General features: G+C 49.8%; 1 protein-coding gene across 2 annotated transcripts in view; it reads right to left on the bottom strand.

The window, feature by feature from the left end:
• Positions 1–900: 900 nt before the first annotated feature.
• OTOF (otoferlin) overlaps positions 901–13,787 on the bottom strand; it is a 141,614-nt gene continuing 128,727 nt past the window's right edge. The window contains exons 45-49 of one of the 2 annotated variants that reach the window (XM_040058710.2): positions 13,678–13,776; positions 6,313–6,554; positions 4,716–4,894; positions 4,454–4,554; positions 901–3,866 (exon numbers count right to left, since the gene is read on the bottom strand). In XM_040058710.2, coding sequence (XP_039914644.1) covers positions 3,686–3,866; positions 4,454–4,554; positions 4,716–4,894; positions 6,313–6,554; positions 13,678–13,776 — 802 coding nt within the window. In that variant the 3' untranslated portion in view covers positions 901–3,685. The remainder of the gene's footprint in view (positions 3,867–4,453; positions 4,555–4,715; positions 4,895–6,312; positions 6,555–13,677; positions 13,777–13,787) is intronic. The other variant, XM_040058712.2, reaches the window with a different exon arrangement.

Here is a 13,787-nt window from a genome sequence, read left to right as displayed (position 1 = left end):
TATATAATTTAAAGGTTCAAATTTGATGTAACACGTTGGTATGGGAAAAAAATTCAGGGTGGATAATGCTGGGGGTTGAGTTGCTTTTGCTTTTTTATTCCTCTTTCCTTTCCTTTACTTGTTACCGGTGGAGGTTTTTTCCCATTGTGTTGCTGAGAAACACTGGTGGCTGGGTGCTTGAGACAGAGAGGGGAAACTCTCATCGACTTGATCCGAGCCTTCGGAGGAGAGCGGTATAGCTGCTGCTTTGGGAAAAGAACTCACTCCTGCTGCTGAAGTCCAGCTTGGTCGTGTTTCTCCTGGTGTGGGATGAGCCTGTGCTCCGGGGAGCAGCCACTGAACTGGGACCTCGTTATCTCCTGCCTTGCTGGAGGAGGGACCTGTCACCATGCCGGGAGCAGGGCCGCTGCTATCCCACCATCCTGCTGCTCCTTGGGCACTGCTCTGGGTCTTTTTCACTGCTCTGAGGCCCACACCCCCTGCCTGGCGAGATCTCCCGCATCTTCAGCCTCAGCTCCGGAGTTTCTGATCCAGCTCTTCCATCTTTTCCCGTCTCGGACAAAGCCGCCGTCACCTCATGCTCCCCGGGTGTCCTGGGGTGACTGTGTATCCCCCAATCGTCTATTGTGTGCAAAGGGGAGGGAAATGCCATTTGTTTTTCTCCAGGAAAACTCTGCTCCTCGGAGTGACCTTGAAGCGGGGGAGTTGGAACGCTGCACGACGAAAGAAGCCCTCTTGTTTTTTTTTCCCCGGCAGTTAGTTAGTTTAGTGCTAGCGTAGTTAGACGCTGCAGAATAGCTGAAGTTTTTGCCTTTTTTTTTTTTCTTTCTTTCTTTCTTTTTTTTTCCTTTTTTTTTTTTTTCCACTTCCTTTTTTACCTTTTTGCCCTCTCCTCGGAACTGTTCCAACCTCTCCGGACTAAGGACCTGGGGGAAGCTCCGGGGGCCTCCACAGGGGACCCACCCCACCAAGACCAGCCCTGCACATCTCCTTTTCTCCCAACATCAGCGGAGACAGAGCAGTGGAGCACAGTGACGATCCTCAAAAGGATCTTTAAGTTTGTTATCCCTCCGTAAGCGGCACGAAGCTCTTGTCATCGGGGATTGTGCTGGGAGTGCTTTGCCTGTTTAATAAACAGGTTTTTTTTCCACTTCTCTCTGAGGAAGTCTTTTCCCGAACCGGTTGGAGGAGGGGAGGGGGAGCCCCGTGGGAGGGTCTCTCCCAAAATCTGCATGAAACCGCCACACCGGGCCAGCACCACAGCACCCCCTGCAGCCACGTGGGGATAATCGCACCCGCTCTGCCGGCCGGAAGCCAGCAGCGCCCCTGCTGGCTGCGACTGGAACTGCAGCAATGGGGAAAGTACTGCAGTCAGGGAAGCTGTTACTGGGCCCCTGGTTCTGTTTTGTTGTTAATGCTGTGGCTGTTGTTTTCCTGCCCCGCTGTACATACTAGTAAAGAACTGTTATTCCTGTCCCCATGCCTTTGCCTAGGAGCCTCCTTAATTTTCAAAATTATAATCATTCAGAGGGAAGGGGGTTGAATTCTCCATTCCAAGGGAGGCCCTGCCCTAGCAGACACTGGTCTTTCTAACTAAGACACCTGTGGGAGACCCAATGAGAGAGAGACAGGGCCCTTGCTTCCAAACTAGAGCAGCCTATCCTTAAAAGACTACACTCCATGGACCAACAACCCACGCCATAGCAGTTCTGGGAAAACTGCTTTTCTCGTGGGAGGGACGCCACGGAATAGCAGAGAAAAGCCACCTCTCCCTGAGCAACTGAGTAAGATCTCGGTTAACAAACTGACCAAAAGCTCCCGCACTCTGTCTCCCTGTGCCATTGGTGGGAAAGTGAAGAGAGAGGTAAGATGGAATTGGACACAGAGAAGCTCGTCTGTGCCTGAACTTGGGGGGAAGAAATGAGAAGTGGCAGATGCCCTATGGGTGGTGTCTTGAGTGTAAAAGAAGTAGAAACAACAGCAAATTGAGGAGAGCAAACTGGGAGGATGGGACTTCATCACCTGAAGCTGTCATTGGACAATTAACCCCAATATGTAAAGGGATAAAACTTATTAAAGTGTTAAAACTTGTGATCCCTGGTCCATTTTGGGTAGAGCCTTGGCCAGGCTCTTGTACTGCCCAAGGTGCATCCTATGAAGACCTTTTAATAAATACCCACTTAATTCCTTTAACTCTGTCGAGCCTCTGTTCCAGGCAGCCTCTCCCGGCATCACAGAGAGGAACCTGCTGGAGCCTGCCAGCACACAATCACCCACGTATAAGGACATGAAAGTGTGTTGCTGACACGGCAAGTGAAGACATACCTTATAAGGAAATTCTGTGTCTTGAAGAAGTGTATGAAACCAGTTTGTTTCTCACAATAAATGTCTGAGTATCTGCACTGCTCTGAGTCCGTGCATTAGTCGCTCACAGGAAAGAGGGAGGGGCAGAGGGGGGAGAAGAGTGTTTAAAAAGCTTCTTTTATTTCTCATGATGCTCCTCTGACTCTGTTAATAATAAATTTACTTTATACCTTTAAATTTGAACCTGTTTTGCCCTTAGAGTGTTTTTCTCCCAATTCTTATCTCAGCTCATCAACCCTTTGCTAATTTTCTTTTGAAGAAACTGCTTTCATAGGCGTTTGGCCAGTGTCGAACCATGACACCCACTACCACAAGAACCCGGATGTGAAAGCTGGTTTTTATTGACTGGTTGGAATAGTAATATCCTCATTAAAACATCTCTGAGATGTCCTCAGTTCTTCTGTGGGGGTCTTGAACACCGGGAGCTGAGAAAGGTGTCTCTGCAGCAGCTGGATATCGTGGAGAGCCGAGGAAAGAGCCCTTCCTGAGGACACACGGCCGGAAGGACTCCAGCCACAAGAATTACCAAGCCAAACAAAATACACAGAGAATCCAGAAGGACAACGGGAGCTCACACTGTGCCAGAGGCTCTGTGAGCCCTGGGGATGTCCAGCCACAGCCACGTGTGGGTGGGTGATCTTGGGAAGACGTTTGAGCTGTGGGACACATCACAGTCCCTGCCGGAGCCATGGGAGGAAAGGGCAGGGTCTGCCCCTGGCCCACCCCAGGGCTCTCTGCAGGGTCTGCTGGGACACCATGACCAACATTCCTGAGGTGGGACAGATCCCTGTGCCAGGCAATGTGACCTCCAGAGCTCCAAGTGGAGCAGGGGCGGTGCTGGCAGTGGGGACAGGCACTGGGGACGCCCTGTGCCCTCACTCTGGTGGGGCTGGCACATCCCCAGCTGCTCCATCCCACCTCCCTGCTCCATCCTGGATTCCGAACATCCCTCTAAGGAGCCTTCCTAGAGCACTCCCACAGCTCCCGTGATGCAGCCCCAGCTCCTCTCTCCTTCCCCTGATTCCCAGGAAGGCACCAGCCACAACCCCAATGGATGGAGGCCCTGGAGACTCCCACAGGAGCCAGCTGGGCACCTCTCCCAGCCCCAGTGCAGGAATCTGGGGATTTGTGCAGTGCTCCCACCCCATTCCCTTGGGACTAAAGCCTGACTGGGACCCACAGAGAAAGAATGCAGAGGAGACCCAGCAGCTACAACAGCAGCAGCAGGGAGAAGATGCCCGTAGGGCTGCCCAGAGGTCACCGGGAGGAGGACATGGAGCTGGGAAGGTTGTGCATGGGGTGCGTAAGGGGCTCCTGCCCTTCATGCTCCCAGCAGCTTCTTGACCATGTATCCCGGCATGCTGTAGAGGAACAGGGCCACCATGATGAGGAGCAGCAGGGCCAGCACGATCTTGATGATGAGCCACTTGTAGCGGGTGCAGATGAGGTATTTGATGGACTTGAGAGGGTTCAGGAACCAGATGAATGACGTATCCGGGCGACTACAGGGGAACCAAACACCCAGAGTTAATCCGTCACCGTGGAAAAGGGATTCGTGCACCTTAAAGCTCATCCAGTGCCACTCCTGCCATGGGCAGGGACACCTTCCACTACCCAGGGTACTCCAAGCCACAGTGTCCAGCCTGGCCTTGGACACAGCCAGGGATCCAGGGACAGCCACATCTTCTCTGGACACCCTGTGCCAGGGCCTGCCCACCCTCACAGGGAACAATTCCTTCCCAATATCCCATCTATCCCTGCCCTTTCCTAGTGGGAAACCATTCCCTGTGTCCTGTCCCTCCATCCCTTGTCCCAAGTCTCTCTCCAGCTCTCCTGGAGCCCCTTGAGGCCCTGCAAGGGGCTCAGAGCTCCCCCTGGATCCTCTCCAGGTGAAAACCCCCAGCTCTCCCAGCCTGGCTCCAGGGCAGAGGGGCTCCAGACTCAGAACATCTCCATGGCCTCCTCTAACCTCTTTCCAACAGGTCCACATCTTTCCTGTTTTGGGGCTTGGAGCTGGATGCAGCACTCCAGGTGGGAGTAGAAGCCCATAACCCCAGGTCCCTGCTGATGAGAGGCTTCTCCTACTCACTTGGGTTTTTCCAGGGGATCTGGCTCATTTCGAGCCAGCCCAGCGGGGGATTTCTCAGCCTCCTCCGCTGTCAGAAGGTGCAGCTCAGCCTCGACTTTGCCCTGCAAGGAGCAGAGAGCTGTGCTGAGGCCTGGGACCTGCTCCCACCTCTGCCCCCCAGGCCAGAAGGGTCCCGAGGGAACAAAGCCATGTGGGGGAATGCAGGGTGTCCACAAAGAGTGCAGTCCCCGGGAAGCAAACCCTCCCTCTTCCCCATCCTTACGGTGATCTCCAGCTCGTCATTCTCATCTCTGGCCACAAACGGCCACCAGCCCTTGACCCTCTTCTGCTTGAAGATGGAGATCATGGGCAGCTCGGCCTCGTTGGTCACCATCTCCAGGCTGCACTGCTTGGACGTTTTGGCTCCCCGGGGGAAGCGGTTCAGATCCAGCTCGATGGCCCCTGGCAGGACAAAGGGGAGAACAGAGGTCAGCATGCCAAAAAGGCCAACGCCTTGTCTGGAGATGGGCTGGACCAGCATCTCCTGCCCTGGGCTGCAGCTTTGGGCCAGCTCTGGGAAGGAAAAATGGGGTGTCTTGGCTACAGGAGCAGAGGAAGAAAGGGATGGCAGAATTGTGGAAACATGAATGTTGGAAAAGACCTATGAGACCCTTGAGTCCAGCCTGTGACTGATTCCCACCTTGTCACCAGCCCAGAACACTGAGTGCTACCTCCAGGCCTTCCTTGGACACCTCCAGGGATGGGGACTCCAAACATCCCTGGGCAGCACCAGCTAAAGCCTGACCACCCTTTCCATGGAGAAATTCCTCCTGGTGTCCAACCAACCTGGACCTGAACCTCAGGCCCAGCCTGAGGCCATTTCCCCTTGTCCTGTCCCTGTTCCCTGGGAGCAGAGCCCGACCCCCCTGGCTGTGCCCTCCTGTCAGGGACTTGTGCAGAGCCACAAGGTCCCACTGAGCCTCCTTTTCTCCAGGCTCAGCCCCTTCCCAGCTCCTTCAGCCTCTCCTGGGGCTCCATTCCCTTCCCAGCTCCCTCAGCCTCTGCTGGGGCTCCATTCCCTTTCCCAGCTCCCTCAGCCTCTGCTGGGGCTCCATTCCCTTTCCCAGCTCCCTCAGCCTCTCCTGGGGCTCCATTCCCTTCCCAGCTCCCTCAGCCTCTCCAGGGGCTCCATTCCCTTTCCCAGCTCCCTCAGCCTCTCCTGGGGCTCCATTCCCTTCCCAGCTCCCTCAGCCTCTCCAGGGGCTCCATTCCCTTTCCCAGCTCCCTCAGCCTCTCCTGGGCCTCCATTCCCTTTCCCAGCTCCCTCAGCCTCTCCTGGGGCTCCATTCCCTTTCCCAGCTCCCTCAGCCTCTCCTGGGGCTCCATTCCCTTTCCCAGCTCCCTCAGCCTCTGCTGGGGCTCCATTCCCTTTCCCAGCTCCCTCAGCCTCTCCTGGGGCTCCATTCCCTTTCCCAGCTCCATTCCCTTCCCTGCACACGCTCCAGCCCCTGCAGGTCTCTCTTGTCAGGAGGGTTCCAGAGCTGCCCCAGCACTGGAGGTGCCCCAGCAGTGCCAGCACAGGGGACGGGCACTGCCCTGGTCCTGCTGTCACCCCAGAGCTGGCACAGCCCTGGGACCAGTGACCTCTTGCCCACCTGGGCACACCTGGACTCATGTCCAGAATTTCCCAGCCCCTCTGCCCCAGCCTGGAGTGCTCAGTGGGGCTGGTGTGACCTCAGTTCAAGACCTGGCACTTGGCCCTGGCCCATGGATCCAGCCTCTCCCAATCTCTCTGCAGACCCTTCCTGCCCTCTTATCCCACCTGCTCCATCCAGCAGCACCTCAAGGGGTTTGTGGGATGCTCTGGACCCTCCACGTACCCAGGAAATCGTCAGCCGAGAAGTGGTCGGCATCCCAGACCTGCAGGGTGAGGCGGGCTGGGATCTTATACTCTGTCTCATCCCAGGAGAACATGGACTCCTTCTTGGAGATGACGATCTTCTCCTCGGCCATCAGGTAGTCGAAGGGGAAGATGTAACGCCAGTTGAAGTTGCCTTCACCAGTGAGGGAGTGATAATGGACATCCGTGTCCTGCTTGTCCTCCTGCTGCCCCTTCAGCCACCTGCAGAGCCCGGGGAGTGAGAGGTGAGCGCAGGTTCACATGGGGCAGGAGAGGGGACAGGACCACCTGGAAGGACCTAGAAGGGGGTCTTGTCTTGGGTTGCAGCGCAAGATGTAACCACAAGTATGTGTTCTATTGCCGTCTGTTGAAACCATTTGGGGAGGTGTTTTTTGTTACCGAGACACACAAAGCAGTCACACGGAGAGATATTTTCCAGCGCAGAGGTTCCTCCGATCCGGCTCAAGGCTGAATCCAGGCAGAGAGAGAGCCTCTTTGTTTATTTCTTACTTTTTATACATTTGTGGGTCTAGCAGAAGATTGGCTTCTGGGGTTTTTCACCCCTCAGCCAAGTGGCTAAACCAACTGTCAGTTAAAATTGTTTTCAGGTTAGAAATATGCAAACAAAGGACAGAAAATGAAAAACAAAGGATTTGTTTATGTTACATATGTGGGAAAAAGGTAGAACTGCTTCTAATATTGTACAGTAACTAAAAAGATCGGACTCTATTTTATGAAAATTCAAAAGGCTATTAAAAACTCAGAAAAACCAGGGTAACAGTTTTTCCTTATCTCTTCCATGAGCCGTCCTCCCTCCAGGGGATATCTGCTGTTAATGGGCCGTCAAGGCTCACTGCAGGGCTGATAAAACCACGTCATCCCATTGGGAGATGCTCCACTCAGTGGGAGGAGCCAAGCATTCCTACCTGGATAAAAATCCGAGTCAGAACACCAGGACAGCGTGTTTCCACTGGATTCCCAGAGTGTGAAAAGTGCATATTATACGTCTCTACGCAAGCTATTTACTGTATGTAGTATGTTGCATTGATTAGTAATGCTGTATTAATGTTTTGATGGTATGGTAAATGTAGTTCTGTAGTTAAAATGTAGTTTTTGTAGTTAAAATAGAAATTATGTATTTTTTTTTTTTTTTTTTAAGAGAGGAAGGGGGATACTCGCAAAGAGATAGCAGCCACAGGAAAAGAGAAAAATAATTTTCAGAGAAAAAGAATTTATTACTTCCTTATCAGGGGAGACCAACTTCTCCTGCCTCGCTCAGCCCTGGAGACGCCATAGGAAAAAAAAAGTGACACTAACTAGAGAGAATTCAATGTTTAAATGGAATTTATGCATCATGTATGAGATGTACGAATATTCAACAGGCTATTGCTTTTAAGAGATAATCCTTTGTTAACGGGGTCCTTTTTCGGAGCTTTTTGCCCAGAAAGGCACCCAGACGCCTGTTACTTTGTTTTTATTGTCTTGCATTGTCCTAACCCTAATTGTTCAAATTTTTTATTACTCTAATGCTATTTTTATGACCAATTTATCACTATTAAACTTTTAAAATTTTAAAACAAGTGATTGGCATTTTTCACAGAGAGGAAGACCAGACCCATCTCGTCACCACTGGACCTTCAGAGGAAAACTACACTCTTCTACAGGATCATTGCTTCAGAACTGCATCTGTCACTCCAGGAGGACTGTCACCCCCTGACAGAGATGTCATGTGGAGGATCAGACAGCCACAGAGGCTGAGCTGGGAAGCCCCACAGACCTCCTAGCCCTGGTACCTGAGCTTTAGCTTTCATGTGTTTCAGATTCTAGGCTGCCTGGGGGTGTAATTCTGAGCCTCATATTAAGTCTCACTCAGCTCTCTTCTCGAGTAGGTAGACAAAACAAATCCTTTTCCTGTTGAAGACCAAGGACAAGGTACAAATTTTCAGGCCCAAAAGCATAAACAACGTTGGGCTGAAGAGAGAAAAGAAGGATGGGACTTCATAATCTGTAATTGGACAATTAAATCCCAATACGCAAATGCAACAAAACTTAGAAAAGTGTGAGATCTCGTGACTGGTCGTCCATTTTGTGACCATTTAAAGTCCACCTTGGGTATAGCCCTGGTCAGGCTCTTGTGCTGTTTGGTGGTTTTGCCAGGAAGTGATTTTTCCAAGGAAGTTACACCAAAACCCAGTCAGTGACTAGGGTTGAATATTGATATCTGGTTAAACCAGCAGAAAGTTTACGTGCCTCTGGGAATACGCGTGTTAAAATCAGAGAATTCCAGGAATCTTTCTCTTTTTCTTCTGGCCTTGGGAGAGGTAAGCTGGCCTCGGCTCTCTCCTTGCTTCAGGGTGGGGTGGGCCAGCTGGGGCCTGCCTGAGCCAGGCCTTTCCTTGGTTGGACCCTGGCCCGATGGCCCCCAGGCAAAGGAAGAGGAGGAGAAGACCAAGTGACTTGTTAATTTTGAGGAACTAAGGATTTTTTAGGAAAGTTAAGATAATAAGTTGCTGAATTAGCTGAAGTAGATAGGTAAGCTTTGTTCGCAGTTAACAGAAGCCGGATCTTAGTTAAGCTACCCCGGATCTTGTAACTCATTTCTTGTCAGGTTTATGTTTATGTAGTTGTCCTTGTAATGAAAAACAAAATGTGGTAAATAGGACATAAGAGAGCTGCAGATTTCCTGCTTAAAGGACCCACTGAACACAGGAAACTGTAAGTTCTACCAAGGATTCATTTGTCATGAATGCATTGAAAAGGTAGAAAGGTCAGGACAAGGAAGACTCATCTTACTTCCTCATTTTGGGTGACCCCTCCCCAGAATAGACCCCCGACTCATTTTAAGAAACAAAGCACGCATGCTTAATTGCCTTTTTGCCAATTAGCATACGAAGCGAGGAATGGGAGGTGACAGGGGTATGAATATGCATTTGTATCTTGGATATTCAACACTTTTGTAAATAAAAGGCTTTGTAATTACCTGTGAATTTCGCAGGGCAAATTAGGGAAATATCCCGCGTGCTGCCCGGCCGTAATAAACATACACTTTCTAACTTTAAACTGTTAGAGAGTTTTTGTCCGTCACAGTTGGGTATCGATACTAGACCAATACCCGTATTTCTTTAATAAGTCACAAGCCTCAGGCATGCTGCTGTGAGATCCGAGCCATCCCTTCCCCGCAGCACACTCCAGCTGAAGCGGCTCTCTCTCCACCCCGGAGCCCGTGCTCCCTTTCGGCTAGCTTGTGTTGGAGTCCAGGGCATTCCTTTGGTTGCCCTGGAGGGTCAGGGACCTGGGCAGGGGGATCTGGGACCCCAGCCCATAGCCCAGAGCTCAGAGAGACACTGGATTTGATTTCAGTCCATGGGAGAGGCTTCTTGCACTGCAGGAAGCATTGCAGGCCACAAGAGTGTAAAAACAGTGGTTTAGTATATCACAGGGTGAAAAAAGAGTGGCTTTGGGATTTTCGGCATTGAAGTGAATGGGGCAAGATGGAGAATTTGGGGCGTTGTCTCTTTCTTCTTCCTTCTTGTTCCCTCACTCCATTTCTGCAGTGACGTTGGCACAAAGTAGTTAGTGAGGATTGGGTCAGAGTAAAGATGACCTTTTTAGTAATAGTGATAGACATTGGTAAGAAATAGTAAATAAAGAATATGTAGCAATTAGCATAAAAGATAAGGACAGCCCAGAGACAGGAGGAATCACCAGATGTCCGAGCCGCGGCAAACATCTTTTGGACACTGAGAAAATTGTAAGATAAGAACTAATAAACGAAGCATGTAACCTTGAAGACTCCGTCTTTTCCTGCATTTGGCACAGAGCTTTGCAGAGGGCCAGAACTCTAAAACCACCTGAATGCGGGGAATTTAAACTCCTGCAAAGGAGCCCCGGACAACTGCCATCTCTGGGTGGGCAGAAACAAGCTTGAGAGAGAAACCACCTCAGAAGGAGTCTTCCTTCCAGGGTCCTAAAAGCTACCCAGAGGCTGCAAACATTCTCGTTTAGAGAGAGCAGGCGTCCATCGATGGCAAAAGGAAAGAGTCTGCTCTTCCTCTGGGGGGGATCACGGCTTTATTCAGGGGTCTTGCCCCTGCAGAATCCGGAGCTCAGTCCAGTCCCTGTTCCCAGCGGAAGAGAGCGAGCTCCCGGCCATCCCAGGGCTTTTTCCCAGGGGGGACGGGCCTAGAGGCAGGAACAAGCCACTACCCAGTCAGGGACAAGGTGGGAGAGGAACAGAGTTGGGTTGCCTTCCAGTGGAGGAAGATGGGCGGGGCAGAGGAGCAAGGACAAACCACGTGATACAGTGTCCAGGGCGATGGGGTGGTACAGAGGAAAACATTATAAAACCCAATATAAAAATTAAATACAATATAAGCCCAATTGAAGCACTACAACATCTAGCCACCGCTATCAAGACGCCTTGCAAAGGGAGGGGCCCAGCCATGTGAAAGATCCTGGCTCCAGCCCCAGCACGGCCTGACCTTTGACCAGTTCCCAGGAAAGAGCCATCATTCCCTCTGCAGACTTGGGAGAATGTGAATTATTTCCTTGCACAGATAAAACTTGCAAAGCACTAACTTCTCTGAGTGAGAGGGGGAAAAAAACAGAGTGGGACATGTAAAGAGACAATATGAAGATATTTGAGTCAGCGAAGGAAGTGTTATATCTTAGATGGAAGAGGTGAGAAGATGCCTTAGTTTTAGGCTGAAAGTCTTTTGTGAGCCATGGTAACAGGCTGTAATATACTAGAATATCCCTTTAAATCATGGGAAAAATATGCATTCGTGAGACGATGAGAGCATTCAGATTGTGGATTTGAGCAAAGGTATTTGTGATGGACTAAGTAAATATTGAAGTAGCTGTGATCTTATGAGAAGCTTGAACAGAGAGATGAGATGAGATGAGATGAGATGAGATGAGATGAGATGAGATGAGATGAGATGAGATGAGATGAGATGAGATGAAGATCTGCCCCTAGAAAGATAAAAGATCTCTGTTCCTAGACTTGAAGAAACCTTTGCTTTTGGAACCCTTCATCTTTAAAGTGGTACCCCATGAACTTCATGGCCCATATGCAGCCACAGGAAAGGCCGAGTGATATGGGAGGGACTTCAGAATTACAGATTCCTGGGCAGCTGTTTTTGTGAGAGTTAAAAGTCACAGGTGGACTGTTTTGGTGGTTTTTTTTTTTCTTGTGGAAAGTTCCATGGTAGACTAAAAGAGACCTCTCTCTAAATGAACTGATGAAAGACTATTTTATAAGTGGTAAACTGAGTTGGAGTTTTGAATTTTGTCTTTATACGTTGTCCGTGAGAAAGAAAAGAAGCTGTTGGGGGAGCGGGAAGTGTTTTGAAGGTTTTTTCCTGATTCTTATTAATTTTGTCTCTCTCATAGTTTCGTTAATAAATCTGTCTCTGTTCCCTTCTAAGTTTTGACCCTGCTTTGTTTATCTCCGAATCCTATCTCACAGCAAAAAGAGAGTAAATACGTAGACAGACCACTGCGCTAATTTTGGGAAGCTGAAATCGGCAAATGTGAAACAACTACATGCTGGCCAGGGTGTACCTTTAAAGGCCTTTCAATAAATATCTAATTTATTCTCTAGCTCTGTCCAGCCTCTCTTCCAGGTCAGCCTTACCAGGCATCAGTACAGTGGAGGCCATGGGAGAGATAAACTCAAGGCCAGAACAGAAATGAAGACATTACATCTTCATTCTGTCACTCTGACAGCTCTGACCAGAGAAGATATAACAAGGACATTGCTAGCCCAAGAGGGTGTAAGAGGGACTTGAAAACCGAAAAGATTTTGATGCTGCAGGAACAGGAGCAGAGGGGTCAGAGTGGAAGATTTTGTGCAGTAGTGAGGGAATTATAAATACTGGTGTTCAGCATAATAAACTGGCTTTGCTAACACACAGAGTGGTCCGTCTCTTTCAAACACTGCACTTTCAGGCATCTCCTCTCCTGCCAGGAAGGCATCGCATTCCAAAATGTCTTGGCTTACAATGCAAGATGTAACTGAAAGTACGTATTCAATTGCCATCTGTTGAAACTGGCTGGAGAGGCGTTTTTCTTTACCTCTTCTAGAACCCATTCCACATAACTCTGGGGCGAGGGGGCGGGTGTCCTCTGTTAATGGGTCAGCTGTTAAAACCTGGACTTTCTTTATCTCTTCTGTTCCTCATAACTCCAGGGGGATATCTTCTGTTAATGGGCCATCAAGGCTCACTGCACGGCTGATAAAATTACACCATCCCATTGGGAGATGCTCCACCCAGTGGGAGGAGCCAAGCATTCCCACCTGGATAAAACCTGAGATTCAGAAGACTAGGGCAGCCTGTTTCCACTGCATTCCCGGAGGAAGACCAGACCCTTCTACACCACCACTGGACCTTCAGAGGAAAACTACACCCTTCTACCAGATTGTCTCTGCTCCAACAGAACCACGTCTGTCCTTCCAGGAGGACTTAATTGGACTGCTACCATGTTACCCTGGGTTTTCTGAGTTTCTTTATTAGCCTTTTGATTTTCATAAATGGAGTCAGATCTTTTAGTTACTGTAGAATATTAGAGCAGTTTTTCTACCTTTCCCACAGAAGTAATATAAACAAATCCTTTGTTTTTCATTCTTTGTCCTTTGTTTGCATATTTCTAACCTGAAAACAATTGTAACTGACAATTCATCTGGCCACTGAGGCTGAGGGGTGGAAACCCCAAAAAGCCAATCTTCTGCTAGACCCAAAAATGTATAAAAGTAAAAGAATAAACAAAGAGGTCTCTTCTCTCCGCCCTTTCAGCTGGAAGCTGGATCAGAAAAACCTCTGCAGAAATCTCTTGTCTTCGTGTGATTTCTTTGTGTTTCACGGTGACACTACCAACCCCCCGACTTCAGGTTGCATTCTGACTCTGTCGGTGTTTTCTTTTTTTGTTTACTTTTTTGCACTACTACAATTTTATTTTTGACATTCCTTAGTAAAGAACTGTTATTCCTATTTCCATACCTTTGCCAGAGAGCCGCTTAATTTCAAAATCAAAACAATTCGGAGGAAGGGGGTTTACATTCTCCATTCCAAGGGAGGCTCTGGCTTTCCCTGGAGGACACTTGTTATACCAAACCAAGACACAAAACTGCCAGAGTGGCATCCCAGGTAAGTAACTGCAGCTCCAAGTGGGGCCCACTGGATGTGCAGCCCAGGAGAGGAGGAGAGGCAGGAAGCAACAGCAGCACTGGGAGCCCCAGAACCACCCATGTTCCGCTCCTCTTCCTGCTCCTACCCCGGCGAGGATTGGCTTCCACCCCGGGAGAGATGGGGGAGGCACCGATGGAATTCCAGGCTGTACTTACCCCCTGACAAAAATGTCACTGGACTTCTCGCCGGTGAAGTAGTCGTCATCCTCCAGGATGACCTCGTCAGTGTTCCACACGATCACCCTGAGCTCGTACCTGCCCAAGGG

This window comes from Hirundo rustica, chromosome 3, assembly GCF_015227805.2.
Source record: "Hirundo rustica isolate bHirRus1 chromosome 3, bHirRus1.pri.v3, whole genome shotgun sequence".
Taxonomy (NCBI): domain Eukaryota; kingdom Metazoa; phylum Chordata; class Aves; order Passeriformes; family Hirundinidae; genus Hirundo; species Hirundo rustica.
The sequence above is the reverse complement of the archived record's forward strand: the minus strand, read 5'-3'. Positions and strand labels throughout refer to the sequence as shown.